This window comes from Genypterus blacodes, unplaced genomic scaffold (assembly GCF_046128005.1).
Source record: "Genypterus blacodes isolate CSIRO-AG114 ecotype Tasmania unplaced genomic scaffold, CSIRO-AGI_Gbla_v1 ptg000017l_1, whole genome shotgun sequence".
NCBI lineage: Eukaryota > Metazoa > Chordata > Actinopteri > Ophidiiformes > Ophidiidae > Genypterus > Genypterus blacodes.
Genome location: NW_027466831.1, coordinates 5,509,617 through 5,524,269, shown reverse-complemented (window position 1 = coordinate 5,524,269; position 14,653 = coordinate 5,509,617). Strand labels below are relative to the sequence as shown.

Below are 14,653 nucleotides of genomic sequence, written 5' to 3'. Positions count from 1 at the left end.
ACAGCAAAGCCTTTTAAGTCAGCGAGCGCAGATGGAATCCCTGGGAGCCGAGCGCCGTATCGGGTGTTGGGGTGGAGGGAGTGGGGGGATGGGGCGGGGGGGCGTGTTTACGTGTTTACCTCGCCTATGCTGGTTTGAGCTCTGTGGTCAGGGGGGGTGGGGGGAGGAGCAGCTGAATTGGCCGGCGAGCGTGGAGTCGGCAGCGTTCGACTCGGCACGGAGATGAGTTGGACAAGAAGAACACCACCGACATGGATTATATTAGTCTTTATTTAAACTGTTTTTCCATCTCACACATTTGATAATTGCATTTCAAATTGTTATTCATCTGTCTATGTATCATGTCATTATGAAATTCCTTTGGTCCTTCAATAAATAAAACTAAGATATCATATACACATTTATTCTTTATACAATTTCATACAGTTAAAGGAAATTATGTTGGTCTAGTATCAGCTAAGGTGAAAGTGAATTAAAACCCTTAAATAAGACTTTGCTGTTCTATTAACTACTGCAATAGATCTTTTGCCTTGAACGATAAACTGGAGTCTTAAATTAATCAATAAAAAATAAATCAATTGAATTGTCACTCTTTGTAAATTGCTGACGCCTTTTTGCACTTGTTTTTTTTGAGGGGGGGGAGAGGGAGGGGAGGGATCAAGTTGAGTGAATAAAAAAATCAAATAAAAAATCAAAGTTGCCTTCAGGACCCCAACAAAAGAAAAAAAAAAAAAAAAACTTGCACGGTTTGACCGGGTGGAGCTGCGTGCGACCGTCCTTCAGTCACCACAGAAGAAGAAGAAGGAGAAGAAGAAGAAGACCCGGCTCACCTTCGCCTTCAGTCAACCAAATGAACATTTAAATACGGAATGCGGAAAATATCAACAACTTTTTAGTGTTTTTACACAACAGCCTACACCACACAGTCAAGGACAAGATAGTGTGTGAGAGGTCTGCTAGAGCAAACCAACTCAGAGAGCGTCCAACTGGAGAACGTGAAGTGTCTGACCTTCAAGATGACCTGTACATTACAATTACATGAAGTGGATGAAAGAGCCCCGACAGTGTTCAGAGGCGGACAGTGTTAAAGAGGGAAACCAGAGAGGATTTCTGAGTCGTCGGCGCGTCGTCACATTGAGCCGATGGGCCGGTTTCCCCCATCGGAAAAAAACTGCTTCACAGTGTATGTAGCACCAGTGTGTGTGTGCGCGTGTGTGTGTGCGTGTGTGTGTCCGTCTCTGTGTGTGTGTCTGTGTGTGTGTCCCTCTGTGTGTGTGTGTGTGTGTGTGTGTGTGACTGGAGTCTTGTCCCGTCATCTCAGACTGTAGTAAAAACACTGTAGGAACGATCGTTGGACAGAGCGACACGGCAAAGCTTCAACATAAAGAGGAGAATATCAAAGTATACAGGTGCAACGGGTAATAAATAAGGGTAATAATAGTTTAAAGTTATTAAAATGGTGGTGGTTATTGTGCCCAGCAGAGAATTCTTCTTTACAAAAACAAAAAACAAAACAAAAATGTCCACTTGGCCTCACATCCACGTACAAATATAAAACAATACATACAAGTGTCTGGATGCTACCGCAGGGGGGAGGGGGAGGGGGAGGGGCCGTTATTCCATGTAAGCCAGGCTCTCCTCGCCTGTGTGGTGGGTGGGAATCATGAGGGTGTCACGCCCCGCCCCCCCCCCCACGGGTGCACCGACGCTGCTCCTCTCAGCATCCAGGGTGGAGAGGAAATGGAGGCGGGGCGGCGGTAGGAAAGGTGAAAACTATCCCCCTATGGGATCCATAGTGTCCAGAAACGTGGGGAGGGAGGGAGGGAGGAGGGGGACAGGGGTGGGCGGAGCAAAGGGAGGTGGGGGGGTGGGGTGAGGGTGAGAAAGGAGGCGGGGCCTCAGAACGACTCGTCGTGCCCCACGGAGAGATCCCCTTTGGGGGTGGAGGCGCGGGACGAGCCCTTGTCCATGCTCTCGGAGCCGGAGCTCTGGTGCTGCTGTTCGGAGCCCGCGCTGGACGTGATGGTGGACGAGGACGTGGAGGAGGTGCGGGTCTTCTCCTTAAAGTCTGTTATGATCACCGTCACGTTGCCCACCGTGATGGCCAGCTGCTGCGCCGTGCTCCGGTCCACGTTCTTGAGTTTGGGCCTGCGGGGCACAGACGGGGGAGAGGAGACACGTCGTAACTACAAACGCCAACTACAGTCTGTGTGTGTGTGTGTTTGTGTGTGTGCAACAACAGAGGGGAGGCTGCCAACACTGCGGGGGCGCCGACATTGCACTGCTCATTTCATCGGCTGATGCATGAACAGTCAGAGCAAGTAGATATAAAGTGGGAGTGGGTGTTTAGTGTAAAAGAGCATTTGTGAATCATTTGAGGTTTCCCACTCCAGGAACTGACTCGTCTTCCTCTAAACAGAACTGTGCCACTGTGTGTGTGTGTTTCGCAGCGGAAACGAAGAGGCAAACACGCACCTGGAGATGTGAGAGGACTTGTTGGTCTTGGTCGCCGACTTCCCAGACTGTATGCTGTGTTTGTCGCTGGGTGGGCTCTGGTGGCTGTCTGACTTGGGTCTGTGGGGGGAAGCAGATGTTAGAGCAGGGAGCGTCACAGGGACACAGCGCCCCGGGTGGCTCCTTATGTTAACACACACTGACCTTGTCTTTTTGCTGCTGGGCTTCTTCGTGACGGCCGGGATGATGTCCTTCTCTCTGTCGGGTTTATCGGGTTTGTCGGGTTTGTCGTGTTTCTCTGGCTTGTCTGCTTTGATGGGCTGTTCCTTGTCGCTCTTGTCCTTGTCCTTTTCCTCTGAGCCGTCCCCGTCTGGCCTGACTCTCTCCGGACGCTCGCCTTCGGGGCGTCCCTCCATGATGGGGCGCTCGCCGTCCCCCTCCGGACGCTCCTTGTCCATGCGCTCGCTCCGCTCCCTCCGTTCCTTCTTGGGAGGGGGGGGCATGGGGTACTGCTGAGCCGCCTGCTGGGCGACCAGCTGGGAGTTGATTCTGGGTTTCCTGTGGAGGAGAGCCAAGGCAGAAACATGGATTAGTGTCATGGTGGAGGAGCGTGCCGGCTCTGGCCTCGCACCAACACGGCCCCTCTACCACACAGAGGTGACAGGACCTAGAGGGAGGCGGCAGGGGCGGGTTAGAGCGTTGGCTGCCTGGTGGAGCGGCGCTGTAATCTCATTAGCTCACGGCTGTAATAAAATGAAGGCACCGGATCACAAGGTGGGACGCTCGCAGCCTCACAGCGTCACTCAGGTCCACTAATCTGATTACTGCACGCTCCACCTTATTGGTCACAGAATGAGACTCAGTGGGACACAAACCAACGCTGCCAACAGCCAAAGATCAACTGTGTCTCTATGTCACTCATTCATCCACACATATACAGTACACACACACACACACACACACACACACACCACCATGTCCTCTTTGTGCTCCATTAAAGTGTAAACATATATTGACCTCTCTTGTATGCACATACATGTAGAATGAGCTCCATCAGCTGTGCAGATGAGGAGGATAAACGCTAACATAAGGCCAGTCTGCCTGAGCCGACACACACACACCTGCGGCTTGACGGACGCCAGCTGGCAGCGTCTAAGGGGAGGCAGACAACCTCGGGGTTGGAGGGGGGAGGACAACCCGACGGGGAGACCGAACTGCAGCCAGTAACGTGGATAATGGCGAACCAGCCCTGGGCGGAATAAACCACAACCACAAGCACGCTCTCACATACAACCACACACTCTCACTCTCACACACACACACACACACACACACACACACACACACACACACACACACACACACACACACACACACACACACACACACACACACACACACACACACACACACACACACACACACACAAATACACACGCACTCACTCACTCACGCGGAAGGCTTAGAGGGCAAACAAACAGGCTGGCGCGGCTCACTGACTGCTCAGGAGGCCCGTCGACGGGAAGACAAGTTGTCCCAGAGAGGCTTGCACACGCGTCCCTCCACAACCGCCTCTGGTCCTGGCAGGAGGAGGAAAGGAGGCAGAGAGCGGCTCGACGTGCTGAGGAGGAGCGAGTGCAGCGGGACAATCGGGACGCTGGTGAGTCGGGTGGTTGTTTCGGATGGCTGCTTCACTGTTTCACTCTGGCAGCCGCCCGCTCTCTCATCATCCTTCCTTCACGTTGCTAAGCCGTTCCCCTCCTTTCTTCCTGTTCTCGGCCTTTAAGATTCCAACAATGCGTACCTCTACTCTCTAATTTCCAACCTGCTACTTTCGCTGCTTGTCGCTCTACTGCTCCATCACGCTCCCTCCTCCTGCTGCGGCCCATTAGAGAGGCGGAGGCCCTCTCCTGCCCGAGAGGTGGGAGGCACGGCTGATCAGAAACCAATCAATTGGGCCATAATAGGGCATCATGTTGGAATGTTCACACCGGTCTCCGATCGATACGCCGGCCGTGCTGTGAATGCTGATGGGCCCCGGACTGTTGATCCGGCATGCCGTTACCCGGCGGGGTTCTCTGAGCCTGTGGAGCCGGTCTACCTGCTGCCACACAGTGGGAGAACCGGCAAGAGGACGACAGCGGGCGGGAGTTAAGAAGATGGAACAGGAGGGTTTTTTCCCCCTACTGTTCCATTGTCATTGCCAATCCTGGCCTGCTCCCTTCACGTTCCCTCCCACACTTGGAATTTTCCATCTAAAGGGTCAGAGCAGCTTTTTAAAAGTTAAAGCACTTAAGTTGATGCGTTTGTATCTGATGATGAAACTTCTGTACTGGACCACATCCATCTGTCCTCATCTCCATAAGAGTTTCCAAACAACAGAGCAGTGAGCAGACAGGAGAACAGGAATCTAACAGGTCCCCTGGGTGCCACCGCACTCCTGATCCAATCAAGCTTCTGCTTCTGATAAACGAGAGAAGACATCAAGGAAGACACACACACACACACACACACACACACACACAGGAAAACAACATGTGCCTGTGTAACTCAGGGCGACGGATACTTGTGCGTATCCGTCACACACTTTGGCAGTGACAGCGGCACAACAATCGTAAACAGATTGCGAGCGCTGACGCCATCCGACGGGAGCAGAAATCACTCTGGCTGGCAGCCGGAGCCGGGGCGCGGTAGGAGAGAGGAGAGCCGGGGTGATTGATTGACTGATTGATAAGCTCCACGCCTCTTCTGCCTGTTGCAGAGTCGGGAGAGCCCGAGTGGGAACCCGAGATTCATGTCTGCGGCCCGCTCGGCGGCAGAAGAGGCCCCGGCAGTGAAGCTGTAACTCAGCGGCGGCTGTAAGTCAGCAGTGAGGAGCTGCTGGCGTGATAAAGCCACCGCTCCGTTTGGCCCATTATTTATTTACTGACCACACGACGCGGCTTTGCTCCGCGCTGCTCTGTGGCCCATTAACACAACTGGAGCTAGTGTTTGTGTTTGTGTGTGTGTGTGTGTGTGTGTGACCTGTATTTATTAATGATGGTGGACCAAAACGAGTGGAAAATGCCTCCCTCCTATAAAACAACAGAAACACTAATGATTACAAATGTTAATCTGCTTTTATTGTTTAACGCAGAATGCATCAATTAAATTACGACTCTGCTCAGAGCCCCAGTGGCTCATATGAGGCTGCCAGCATCCGGCTCAAACAGGAACATTTACAGAGAACCAGACCTACTGGGGGGGGTGGGGGGGGGCAGAGGTGGAACCCAGGAGGTCCGATCGCTAGAACGTCGCCCACACACCCTTCAACAGCCGCCGTTAAATATCAGGGCAATCGACGTGTGCGTGTGTTTGTGTGTGTGTGTGTGTGTGATAGAGTGAAGCTTGCTGTTGAACCGCTCCCCACTGTGAGGGCTTACAGCATATTACCTCCCCTTCACACCACAATAGGCGATGATTGACAGCTCCTCCTCTGCCTGCCCCTTAAATTCTGGGTTGGGAGGGGGGGGGCACAGAATCGGGGGGGGGAGGCCCTCTGCGGGGCGCCGTGAAATAACTATCATCATCCCTAAAAGCTCCTAATCTAGTCAGGCTGACACCCGTAGTTATGGCCGACCCGCTCGGCCCCGCACCGGCCCAGAAGCCCCTCTGCTACGCCGGGACGCGTAGCTGGCTGACAAGAGCCCAAGCTGAAGGGAATCAGAGGGAATCGGCAAACAATGAGAGTGAGTACTTGGAGAGGGAGAGAGAGAGAGAGAGAGAGAGAGAGGGAGAGAGTGATGGAGAGTGTGATAGAGAGGTGCAGGAAAGCCCTCATTAAAACAGCTTTCATTTGAAGTGTTGTGTAGAGGACAAGCAATTATTTCCTGCCAGGCTGAGTGAACGTGGCAGACGGCTGAGCGAGAGCTTCAGCAGCCGGAGAGAGCGGAGGGACGGTGGGGTCCGCTACACAGATAACTGCCGAGGCGTGACGCGCTCTTTACGATGGCGGGAACATCGCTCAGACTTTGCGACACTTCGGCGACACTCGGCGACGTACAGAGAAAAAACCCCCCAGTGAAATGTGAGTGGTGTCTTCACATGTACTCAGCTGTGACCTGGTGTCCTCAGAGAGGACAAGAAGCACACGCTCACGCCTGAGATCTGGGTCAACGTGTCAACATATGATCAGTATGTGAGAACAAGTGAGTCTCAGTCTGAAAGGGAATCATTCCTACAAACACTTGAGAACACACACACACACACACACACACACACACACACACACACACACACACACACACACACACACACACACACACACACACACACACACACACACACACACACACACACACACACACACACACACACACACACACACACACACACTTTTACTGCTGGACAAAATCTCAAAAGTGTGAGAATTGTATAGATTCTATGTTTGATTCAGATGCAGTTTGCTTGTTGTGCGTTGTGTCTATCCAGTCAAACATTATTTACCATCATGCACTTTGTTATTACTGGGTTTACCACACACATTCCCTGTAATGTAGTGTGGTTAACTAAGAGGGTTTGTTTAACCACAGGAGGAACTAATGCACAATATCAAATTACAAATTCAAACCCAAGGCTGAGGCTTTTAGAATGACTCCTCTGTCTTTATTTGATATTTATTTCAGGTTGTGCTCAAACTCTTGATCAGGGATGATGAACTGTTTTCCCCTCAAACCATCCATGAGTAATGTGTGAGTGTGAGTGTGAGTGTGAGTGTGAGTGTGTGTGTGTGTGTGTGTGTGTGTGTGTGTGTGTGTGTGTGTGTATGTGTGTCTTTGGAAAGAGCAGCCTCGGGCTATAGCTCTTCTAAATTCATTCCCACTGCCCAGCAGGGACATTAAGGATTCATCCCTATAGCCGCCCCGTCCAGTCTGGATGTAGCGTTACTGTCACTGCAGCTACGTGTCGCCACCCTTCACCCTCTGGGGGACCATGGATACCGCGTGACGGTCCCGTCATTGTTCCTTTAGGCACTCTGTATGCGCGACGGCACCTGAGAATGCGTCCTGCATCCCACAAAACTCCCGTAAACAACAAAGGAGCAGAAGAGTCCGGCGTGACATTTGCTTCACTGCCACGCTCGCAGTGCTGAAGCGTCTGAAGGAGGAAGAGGGATTCAAGGAAATCTAACATCAGACCAAAGAAACCCTTTTTAAAAAGTCTCTTTAAAATGACTTTACTGCAATATAAGTAACGTCACAGGCAGAAGGAAGTCTGCTTCCCAGCCTTGACAGACTCTTCTCATCAGCGGCGCCATGTCACCACTTTCTGAATCACACAATTGTGTTACCTCTGCATATCCTCTCAGTCTTTCCCGCTCTCTGCCACTTCCCCTCCATCTATCAGCCCCCCTCCATACACACCCTCAGTTTAAGGGGGTCCTCTTGGCCGCCCTTCCTCTCCATGCTTGGCCTCCGGGTGAGGAGGATGTATCTGTGCAGTGGACCCCAGCGTCCCCCTTCTTGTTGCTGTTCTGTTGTGGTGCCTGTTTGCGCTCGTGTAAATACAGCCTGGTTTGAATCGGCTCAACAAGTCATCAAACGCCGCTGCCGCCAAACGGGTTGCTTGCGCCTTTGCGGCAGGCCTTTATGTGCTACGTGGGAAGGAACAACAAGCAAGCAAACAAACGGAGGCGACCGAGGAAACCTGATTCCACATCCAAACCTCTGTAGTCATTGATTTGCTGTGTGATTTCTCAATATGCTTAAGCTGTTTTCTCATGATCAGAGTGTCAATCGCTCCACAGAGCAGAAAACCACTGATTCCTCTGTGCAGGAACAAAGCAGCGTCTGGTGGAATGAAGCGCTGCATGCAAACGACCAGCTGTGACAGCCAGAGTTGAGAAGTTTAGAAGGAGTTGTTGGTTTGACCTTTTCGAGCGCGGCGTCCACACACACATTACAGATCAGTATCACACACGTGGCTCTCCTCTTTCTCCTTAAAGAGCTTTTCACAGCTGTAACTATTGTGACCGTGACTCTCGCCTCGACCTCCGGGACCGATTGTGTCAACGGGACTGAATCGTTCTGGCGTGACGACACGTGTTCACATGTGTGTTAATATGTGTGTCTCCTCAACAGGGCACGCCTCACGCTGCCATTATGCAGCAGCTTCATGCATATTTACAGACCCGACTGCAGAGCTTCAGATCGGTGGCGTGATGTCGACTGTGGGCTCGCCAGACAAACTTGACGGCTAATCTAAATATTTCAGTGCCGGCAACTTATTGACTTCAAGTAGAAAATGGCATATTGCTGTGATTACCTCACATGTAAGGGCCGACACTCTCCCCCTCTTTTTAGCTGAGTGAGCACATCCCCCTGTTCAGCCATCCATACCCCCCTTTCTTCCAGCACACACACACACACACACACACACAGATACCCAGACGTTCCAATCCCCTCTGTCCCTGCACTGCTCTTCCTTCCCTCGTCCTCTTCCTCACTATTCAGTTAGCCGTGACTCCACATTTACCAGCTCATTCGCCTCCCTTCCTCCCTCCCTCCCTCACAGTCTCTCTCTCTCTCTCCTTGTCCTCATCTGTCCTCCTCTGTGTTTGTGAAGGTGCTCGCTCTCTCTCCTGCTCTATCTGCCCTCGCTGGAGGAACCCCAATTCAGCAGTTCTGGTTGCCAAAGTGGCTATTGTGTTTAATCACTCGCATACGGCCAAATCCTATGAAGTAATTAAGGAACTTTCAGACTCGCCAAATTAACGCCTGCAGATTAGGGCGACCCTTTCACATCGGGTGCAGATGTTGGATAAAGGAGTATCTTCTGAAAAGTGTGTGGGGGAGGGGAGGGGGGGCTACTTGGCTTTGCATGGCAGACATGGGAACACACACACATACAGCTGAAGCGTTGGTATGTCCCTCTTATCCTAAACAAATGCCTCCCCATGCCCGTACTCTCACACAGCAGCCGGCCCGTCTCCGGATACACACGAGGTGTTGTCGAGCGTTCCAGTGCATGTAAACCTCCTGAACAAAACAGTGGTAGAATCCAGGGGCTTTAATGACTCTATTCCATCATTCTAATAGACAATACGGCACTAACACTGAAGCGCACACACACGCCATGCCATGACTGCAATCATTTTCCAATAATTGTGCGGCTTGGTTATTAGATGCAGTGTGTTCGGGCCCCGCGCGGTCCCTACACAAATGTGTCAGACGGGTTAGATGTGGGAGCGTTGATACGACGTCTGTACTACAGATGAAATGGAAAAAAAGAACACTGCCCTGTTCAGGATGGCATTTTGTGGTGTTTATGTTTCATCTCTATAACATGTGAGGTTATTCCATGTGCACCACAGATACAATGGCTAGTTGCTTCAACCTGGCTTCTTTTTAGACTTTTAAAAACATTTAAAGCCTAATATTTGATACCTGCATCAAGAAATCCACAACATGCCACACTGCGTCGTTAAAGGTTGTTTACATTTTAGCAGTTTAATCTTTAGGAAGATGATTTAAGAAGATGATTTTATCTATTTGCAGCATTTGAGCGCTCATAGAGGCGACATGAAGCGGGATCAAAACAGAGCGCAGATAACAGCACGGCAGTCAAAGATGGAGGAACCTCAAGACTTCCTGTGATCTGAAGCATCAATCACCTTTAGAGGAGTCCTAATGGCTGCTCCCAGGGCCCCGGGGCTGCCAGAGGTGCATACCAAACACCACCAAAAAGCAAACTGATGTACAGCAACACGGTGTCACGTTCGCACAGCCATCAGGTTCAGATGCCAGAAACATTTAAATATGATCCCATGCGCCTCACAGGGGATGCTAATGCGGGCCGCTCTCCAATTACCAAAGAGCCGGGGCGCCGAGTGCTGAGACGGAACACTCGGGCTTCTTGGACTTGTAGATTAGCGGGGAGAGGTCAGGTGCAAAAAGCATAGGGCCTTCTTGTTTAAGAGTCGGAGAGGCAGAGGCTAGATTTAGCCCGCTTGGATATCAGGTTACATCACCGAGCTGGAGCGGGTCAACGGGTTCGTAGAGGCCTCCGCCTGCACGCCGGGGCCGCGCTCGGCGTTTGGGCTCGTTAACACACATTCTCGCCTGCATTACAGCAGATTCGGAGCCATTTGACCCACAATTATCTACCTCGCCTCCTGTTACCGCTGTGAGAAGTCGCTGGGGTGGAAACCAGCACAGATCGTTTAATGCTGTTCAATATCACATAACTGTACTTCCTCTATGAACACCTGTAGGAACAGCTGCTGACTGGATGACGGTCCAGATTGGGAGGCTTGTGCCTCTGCAATCCACGTTAATGTCCTACTCTATTTTAATTAGATAATTGCTACCTGTTACACTAAACTGTTTTTCTATGACAGATGGACATTTGCAATTAAAATGGAGCTGCATCTAACTTTTCCCTTTTTCATTACCACCACTGACAAAGACTCTGAAACGCCAGCGGAGAGGAAATCACCAGAAACAATGTGGGCGGGGAGGGGAAAGATGTCAACATGGCTCAGAACAAGCCATGTCTCAAACCAAACTCAAACCATGTGACACTGACAGTGCAAATCAATACATCAGGTCATCTATTAGACAACAAACACCAGACAATGATGGGAATCACACTACCAACTTCAGACAACACCTGGCTTGACTAGAGACTTTTACCACTGGTGAGGATTTCAAGTAATTAGTGAATAGAAGCAGAGCTTGGCAGAAAAGGAGCAACACACACACACACACACACACACACACACACACACACACACACACACACATTCTGGAGTGTGTGTGAATCATTTGGGTAAGCGCATTTAGCTCGGTCCCGTGCTTTGCATACACAGATCAAACAAGGGAGAACAGACAGCTAATTAGAGTAAGAGGCAGTCCCGCAATGGTAAATAATAGCGCCGATCAAAGGTGAACCATTCAGATCAAACGGGAATGTGTGTGTGTGTGTGTGTGTGACAACCAGCTCCAGTGATGTCATGCGCCCTTATTTACCAAACGGAGGCAGCTGAGGCTGTTGCCAAAGCACAGTGGTGGGATGACTATACCACACACACGCGCGTCTCCGCTTCCTGCCTCTGCCTTCACACACACACACACACACACTGCGCTAAGCCTGCATCATCAGCTGTGGTCTGGAGATACACGCTGCTAGGAAAGGACGGTGTGGGGAAACGAGCCAGACAATTCTACCCGAACACAATCTTTTCTGGATTCTCAGTAAACCGACGGTCGGTGTGTTTTCCCTGTTGGTGTCAGCCGCGACACTCATACACTGAAACTGCAGCTGGAAAGGTTAGAGTTTAGGGGACGTGTCAACAAAAGCCACAAATGACTCATCTGTCGCTCTGATCTCATCGCGATCGGTGACATCGCGTGGCGCAGAGCAACTTATCGTCAGAAACGCTCCTCAGAGGAGAAGCAGTGGGTGTAGACACGACACTGAGAGGGAATCCCGTCATGATATTAAAAGGCTCACAGCCGTTTCATCTTAGTTCCCATAAAACGTGACGACACCTTATTCGTTTTGACGTCAGTTCTTCCTCAAACTCTGAGTATCGATATGAATCATTTGGAGGGATTTTCTCAGCGAGAAAATAAAGCAGACTGACAGGGAGAAATGACAACTTTGCTGGTAAATGTGTAAACACCCAGAGGCATCAGATCCTACAAACTACCACACAAAGGCACATCTAACGTCTTACATCTTACTCTGGTGAAGATGACAGCTATTCTATCCATCACATCATCTCATATACTGTCAATAAGACTCAGCGCACTTGTCAGCATGAGAACCTGTGCGATCCTACAGGTAGGCGAAGCATCACGTCAGCCCATACAGAGCTGCGCTGCTTCCACTGTTGCTCTGGTGATGCTCTGGAGCGGTACAGCCATCATGAAGTATGGTCCCTCTCTCTCTCTCTCTACCCCCCCCCCCCTTTCTCTCTCTCTCTCTCTCTCTCTCTTCTGGCTAGTGAAGCAGCCAGCCTACCTAGACGAGATGCATAACAGCACTGTAATGTTGGTTGCACACAAATAACAAGCAAGGGATGATCCAAGCAGACAACAACAGCAACAGCAGCAGCAGGAGGAGGAGGAGATGGAGATGTTTGCGAGATTGCTCAATCAACAAGTCGCTCACAACACACACTAACAGGCTGTCGATCAAAGTTGACATTCCCATAAATCGCGATGCAATGCCGCTGCAGCCAGCCAGCCAAACCAACCAACCAACCAGGGGAGAAACGAGACGCTGAGAGACAGCGGAGAGAGAGAGACAGAGACAGAGAGAGAGAGAGGGAGGCAGATAGCGGCGTTACCTTGTGGATGTGCCCTTCCTCACATCGCAGATGCTGCATTTGAAAGCCTCGGCGGTGTTCTTGAACGTGCAGACGCTACAGTCCCAGTAGCCGTCGTCCGCGGTCTGTTTGGCTTGTCTTTTTGGCCTTTTAAATAAAAGCGAGACAAATGTTTAAAGGTCAAGTTAGTTAATAACACATTTCATCAATTAACAAGGACGAGAGGGGGGGAGGTTGTGACAAACATGAGCCGCCGTCTGATCTATACGCTGACACGTATGGTACGAGGCACGGTGGTGTTGTCATTAATACAGGCGAGGGAGTCCGGCAAGTGGAGCTCGTTGGTGGGTAAATAAATCCCCAACAGTGGCGAAGCGGACGATGATCCACACCGTCCGGCTGTATCGCCAGCTAGGCTAGCGAAGCAGGGAAAGCGGGGCTAAAAAATTCGGTATCGAAGCGCAGCGTGTCGGCTAACAAAAGCGATATCAAACAACGTCCATTTCGACAACGACCCACGAACAGGCTTCGTCGAGACGGAAGAGCGTTTCAGGGAATGCCAGGCGTCTCCTCCGAAAAAATTCCCTTTGTCTGTTAAGTGACTGGCTTGTAAGGGAGCGAGAAGCCGCCATAGTGACTGCACTATTCTAGCTAGCTGTGGCATACCAACTGAAAAAAAGGGAGAAACGCTCCCTGTGTGAGGGGGAAACGCATCCGAATATCGTAGCCCAAATCGCCCCAAACAAGTCGGAATCGACAGCGGACGGTCTCGTTACCTTGTCGGGCTCTTTTTGTCGCCCATGGTGAAGAATAATCCCGGGAAATAAGAAGAAAAAGGGGCCTCCTGTAATTGTCAGTGAGTATAGTAGAATCCAGAACGAGCCGCTGCTGAAGCTGTTGGCAGACAAGCTCCACTCAGCGCTGGCTCGAGGCACGGCACGGCGACTGACTGCGCTCCGACACGTGACCGCCGCTCGGCCAATCAGGGCGTTGCAAGGTTTAAAAGTCTGGGATGGAAATTTAAGAGCTATATTTTAATGAGCGGCGGAGAGAGATCATCCTAAGATAAAGACACGCGTGTTCACACTGACCGCACCGACACATGATGTGCACGTGTGTGTGTGTGTGTGTGTGTGTGAGAGAGAGAGAGAGAGAGAGAGAGAGAGAGAGAGAGAGAGAGAGAGAGAGAGAGAGGAACATTATTTATCCTATCCGTTTCATGCAGTTTATACATACATGCTTCACACACAATGTAATCCTACACAAATGTAATCACACACATCTTTGTGCCCCCTCCTACACACACGCACATGCATGCACCGGGGGGGGGTCACCGCAGGGCAGCCAGCAGCCAGCACCCGTGCAGCAGGTTGGGGTTCAGTGCCTTGCTCTAGGTCAGCAAACTTGCAACTCTTCGGCTGTCAGCTGCCAGTCCACGCTTCTCTCTCCCCTCCGGTTCCCAAGCCGAGTCCCCTATGTACTGAGCTACTGCCGCCCTGACTCTTTCACAGGTAATGCAAATGAATCCTGAGACATCATAATGAATGCATGAAAGACACGTGGGACACACTTGAATACATTCTTTCTTGTGTTTCAGCTCATGTCCTACTTAAGTACATGAGAGTGACACAGCTAGATTGTGCCATGTTTCTTTCTCTGGGGGTGTTTGGGAGACACTCCACATTCTCACGTCTTCACTACAACACAAATGCCCTCTGTGTGTGTATTTGGATTGATGACAAACCGCTGACTATGTGTAAATGGTGTGCAGAAATGTTTAGAATTCTCTCATGTGTATGCCTGGCTGAGGCTTACTTCACGGTGAGAGGCGCGTGCTCTCCCCTCTTGTGAACCGCCCGCCACTTCATGTATCTCCGACGTTCTCAC

At 50.9% G+C, this 14,653-nt stretch overlaps 1 protein-coding gene across 1 annotated transcript; it reads right to left on the bottom strand.

Annotated features, from left to right (window-relative positions):
• Window positions 1-252: 252 nt before the first annotated feature.
• Window positions 253-13,696, bottom strand: rybpb (RING1 and YY1 binding protein b). Its single transcript, XM_076141101.1, has 5 exons — window positions 13,543-13,696; window positions 12,788-12,913; window positions 2,659-3,012; window positions 2,476-2,574; window positions 253-2,148 (listed from the first exon to the last, which is right to left on the bottom strand). The coding sequence occupies exons 1-5, from the start codon at window positions 13,566-13,568 to the stop codon at window positions 1,899-1,901; spliced, it is 855 nt and encodes a 284-aa protein (XP_075997216.1). The 5' UTR covers window positions 13,569-13,696; the 3' UTR covers window positions 253-1,898.
• Window positions 13,697-14,653: the final 957 nt, after the last annotated feature.

Excerpts from the sequence above, each read along its gene's own strand:
- rybpb (XM_076141101.1), bottom strand. The coding sequence starts at position 13,568 with ATGGGCGACAAAAAGAGCCCGACAAG. Across the intron at positions 12,914-13,542 it reads GACAAAAAGAGCCCGACAAG|GCCAAAAAGACAAGCCAAAC; the intron begins GTAACGAGACCG and ends TTTATTTAAAAG. Across the intron at positions 2,149-2,475 it reads AAGTCCTCTCACATCTCCAG|GCCCAAACTCAAGAACGTGG; the intron begins GTGCGTGTTTGC and ends TGTGCCCCGCAG.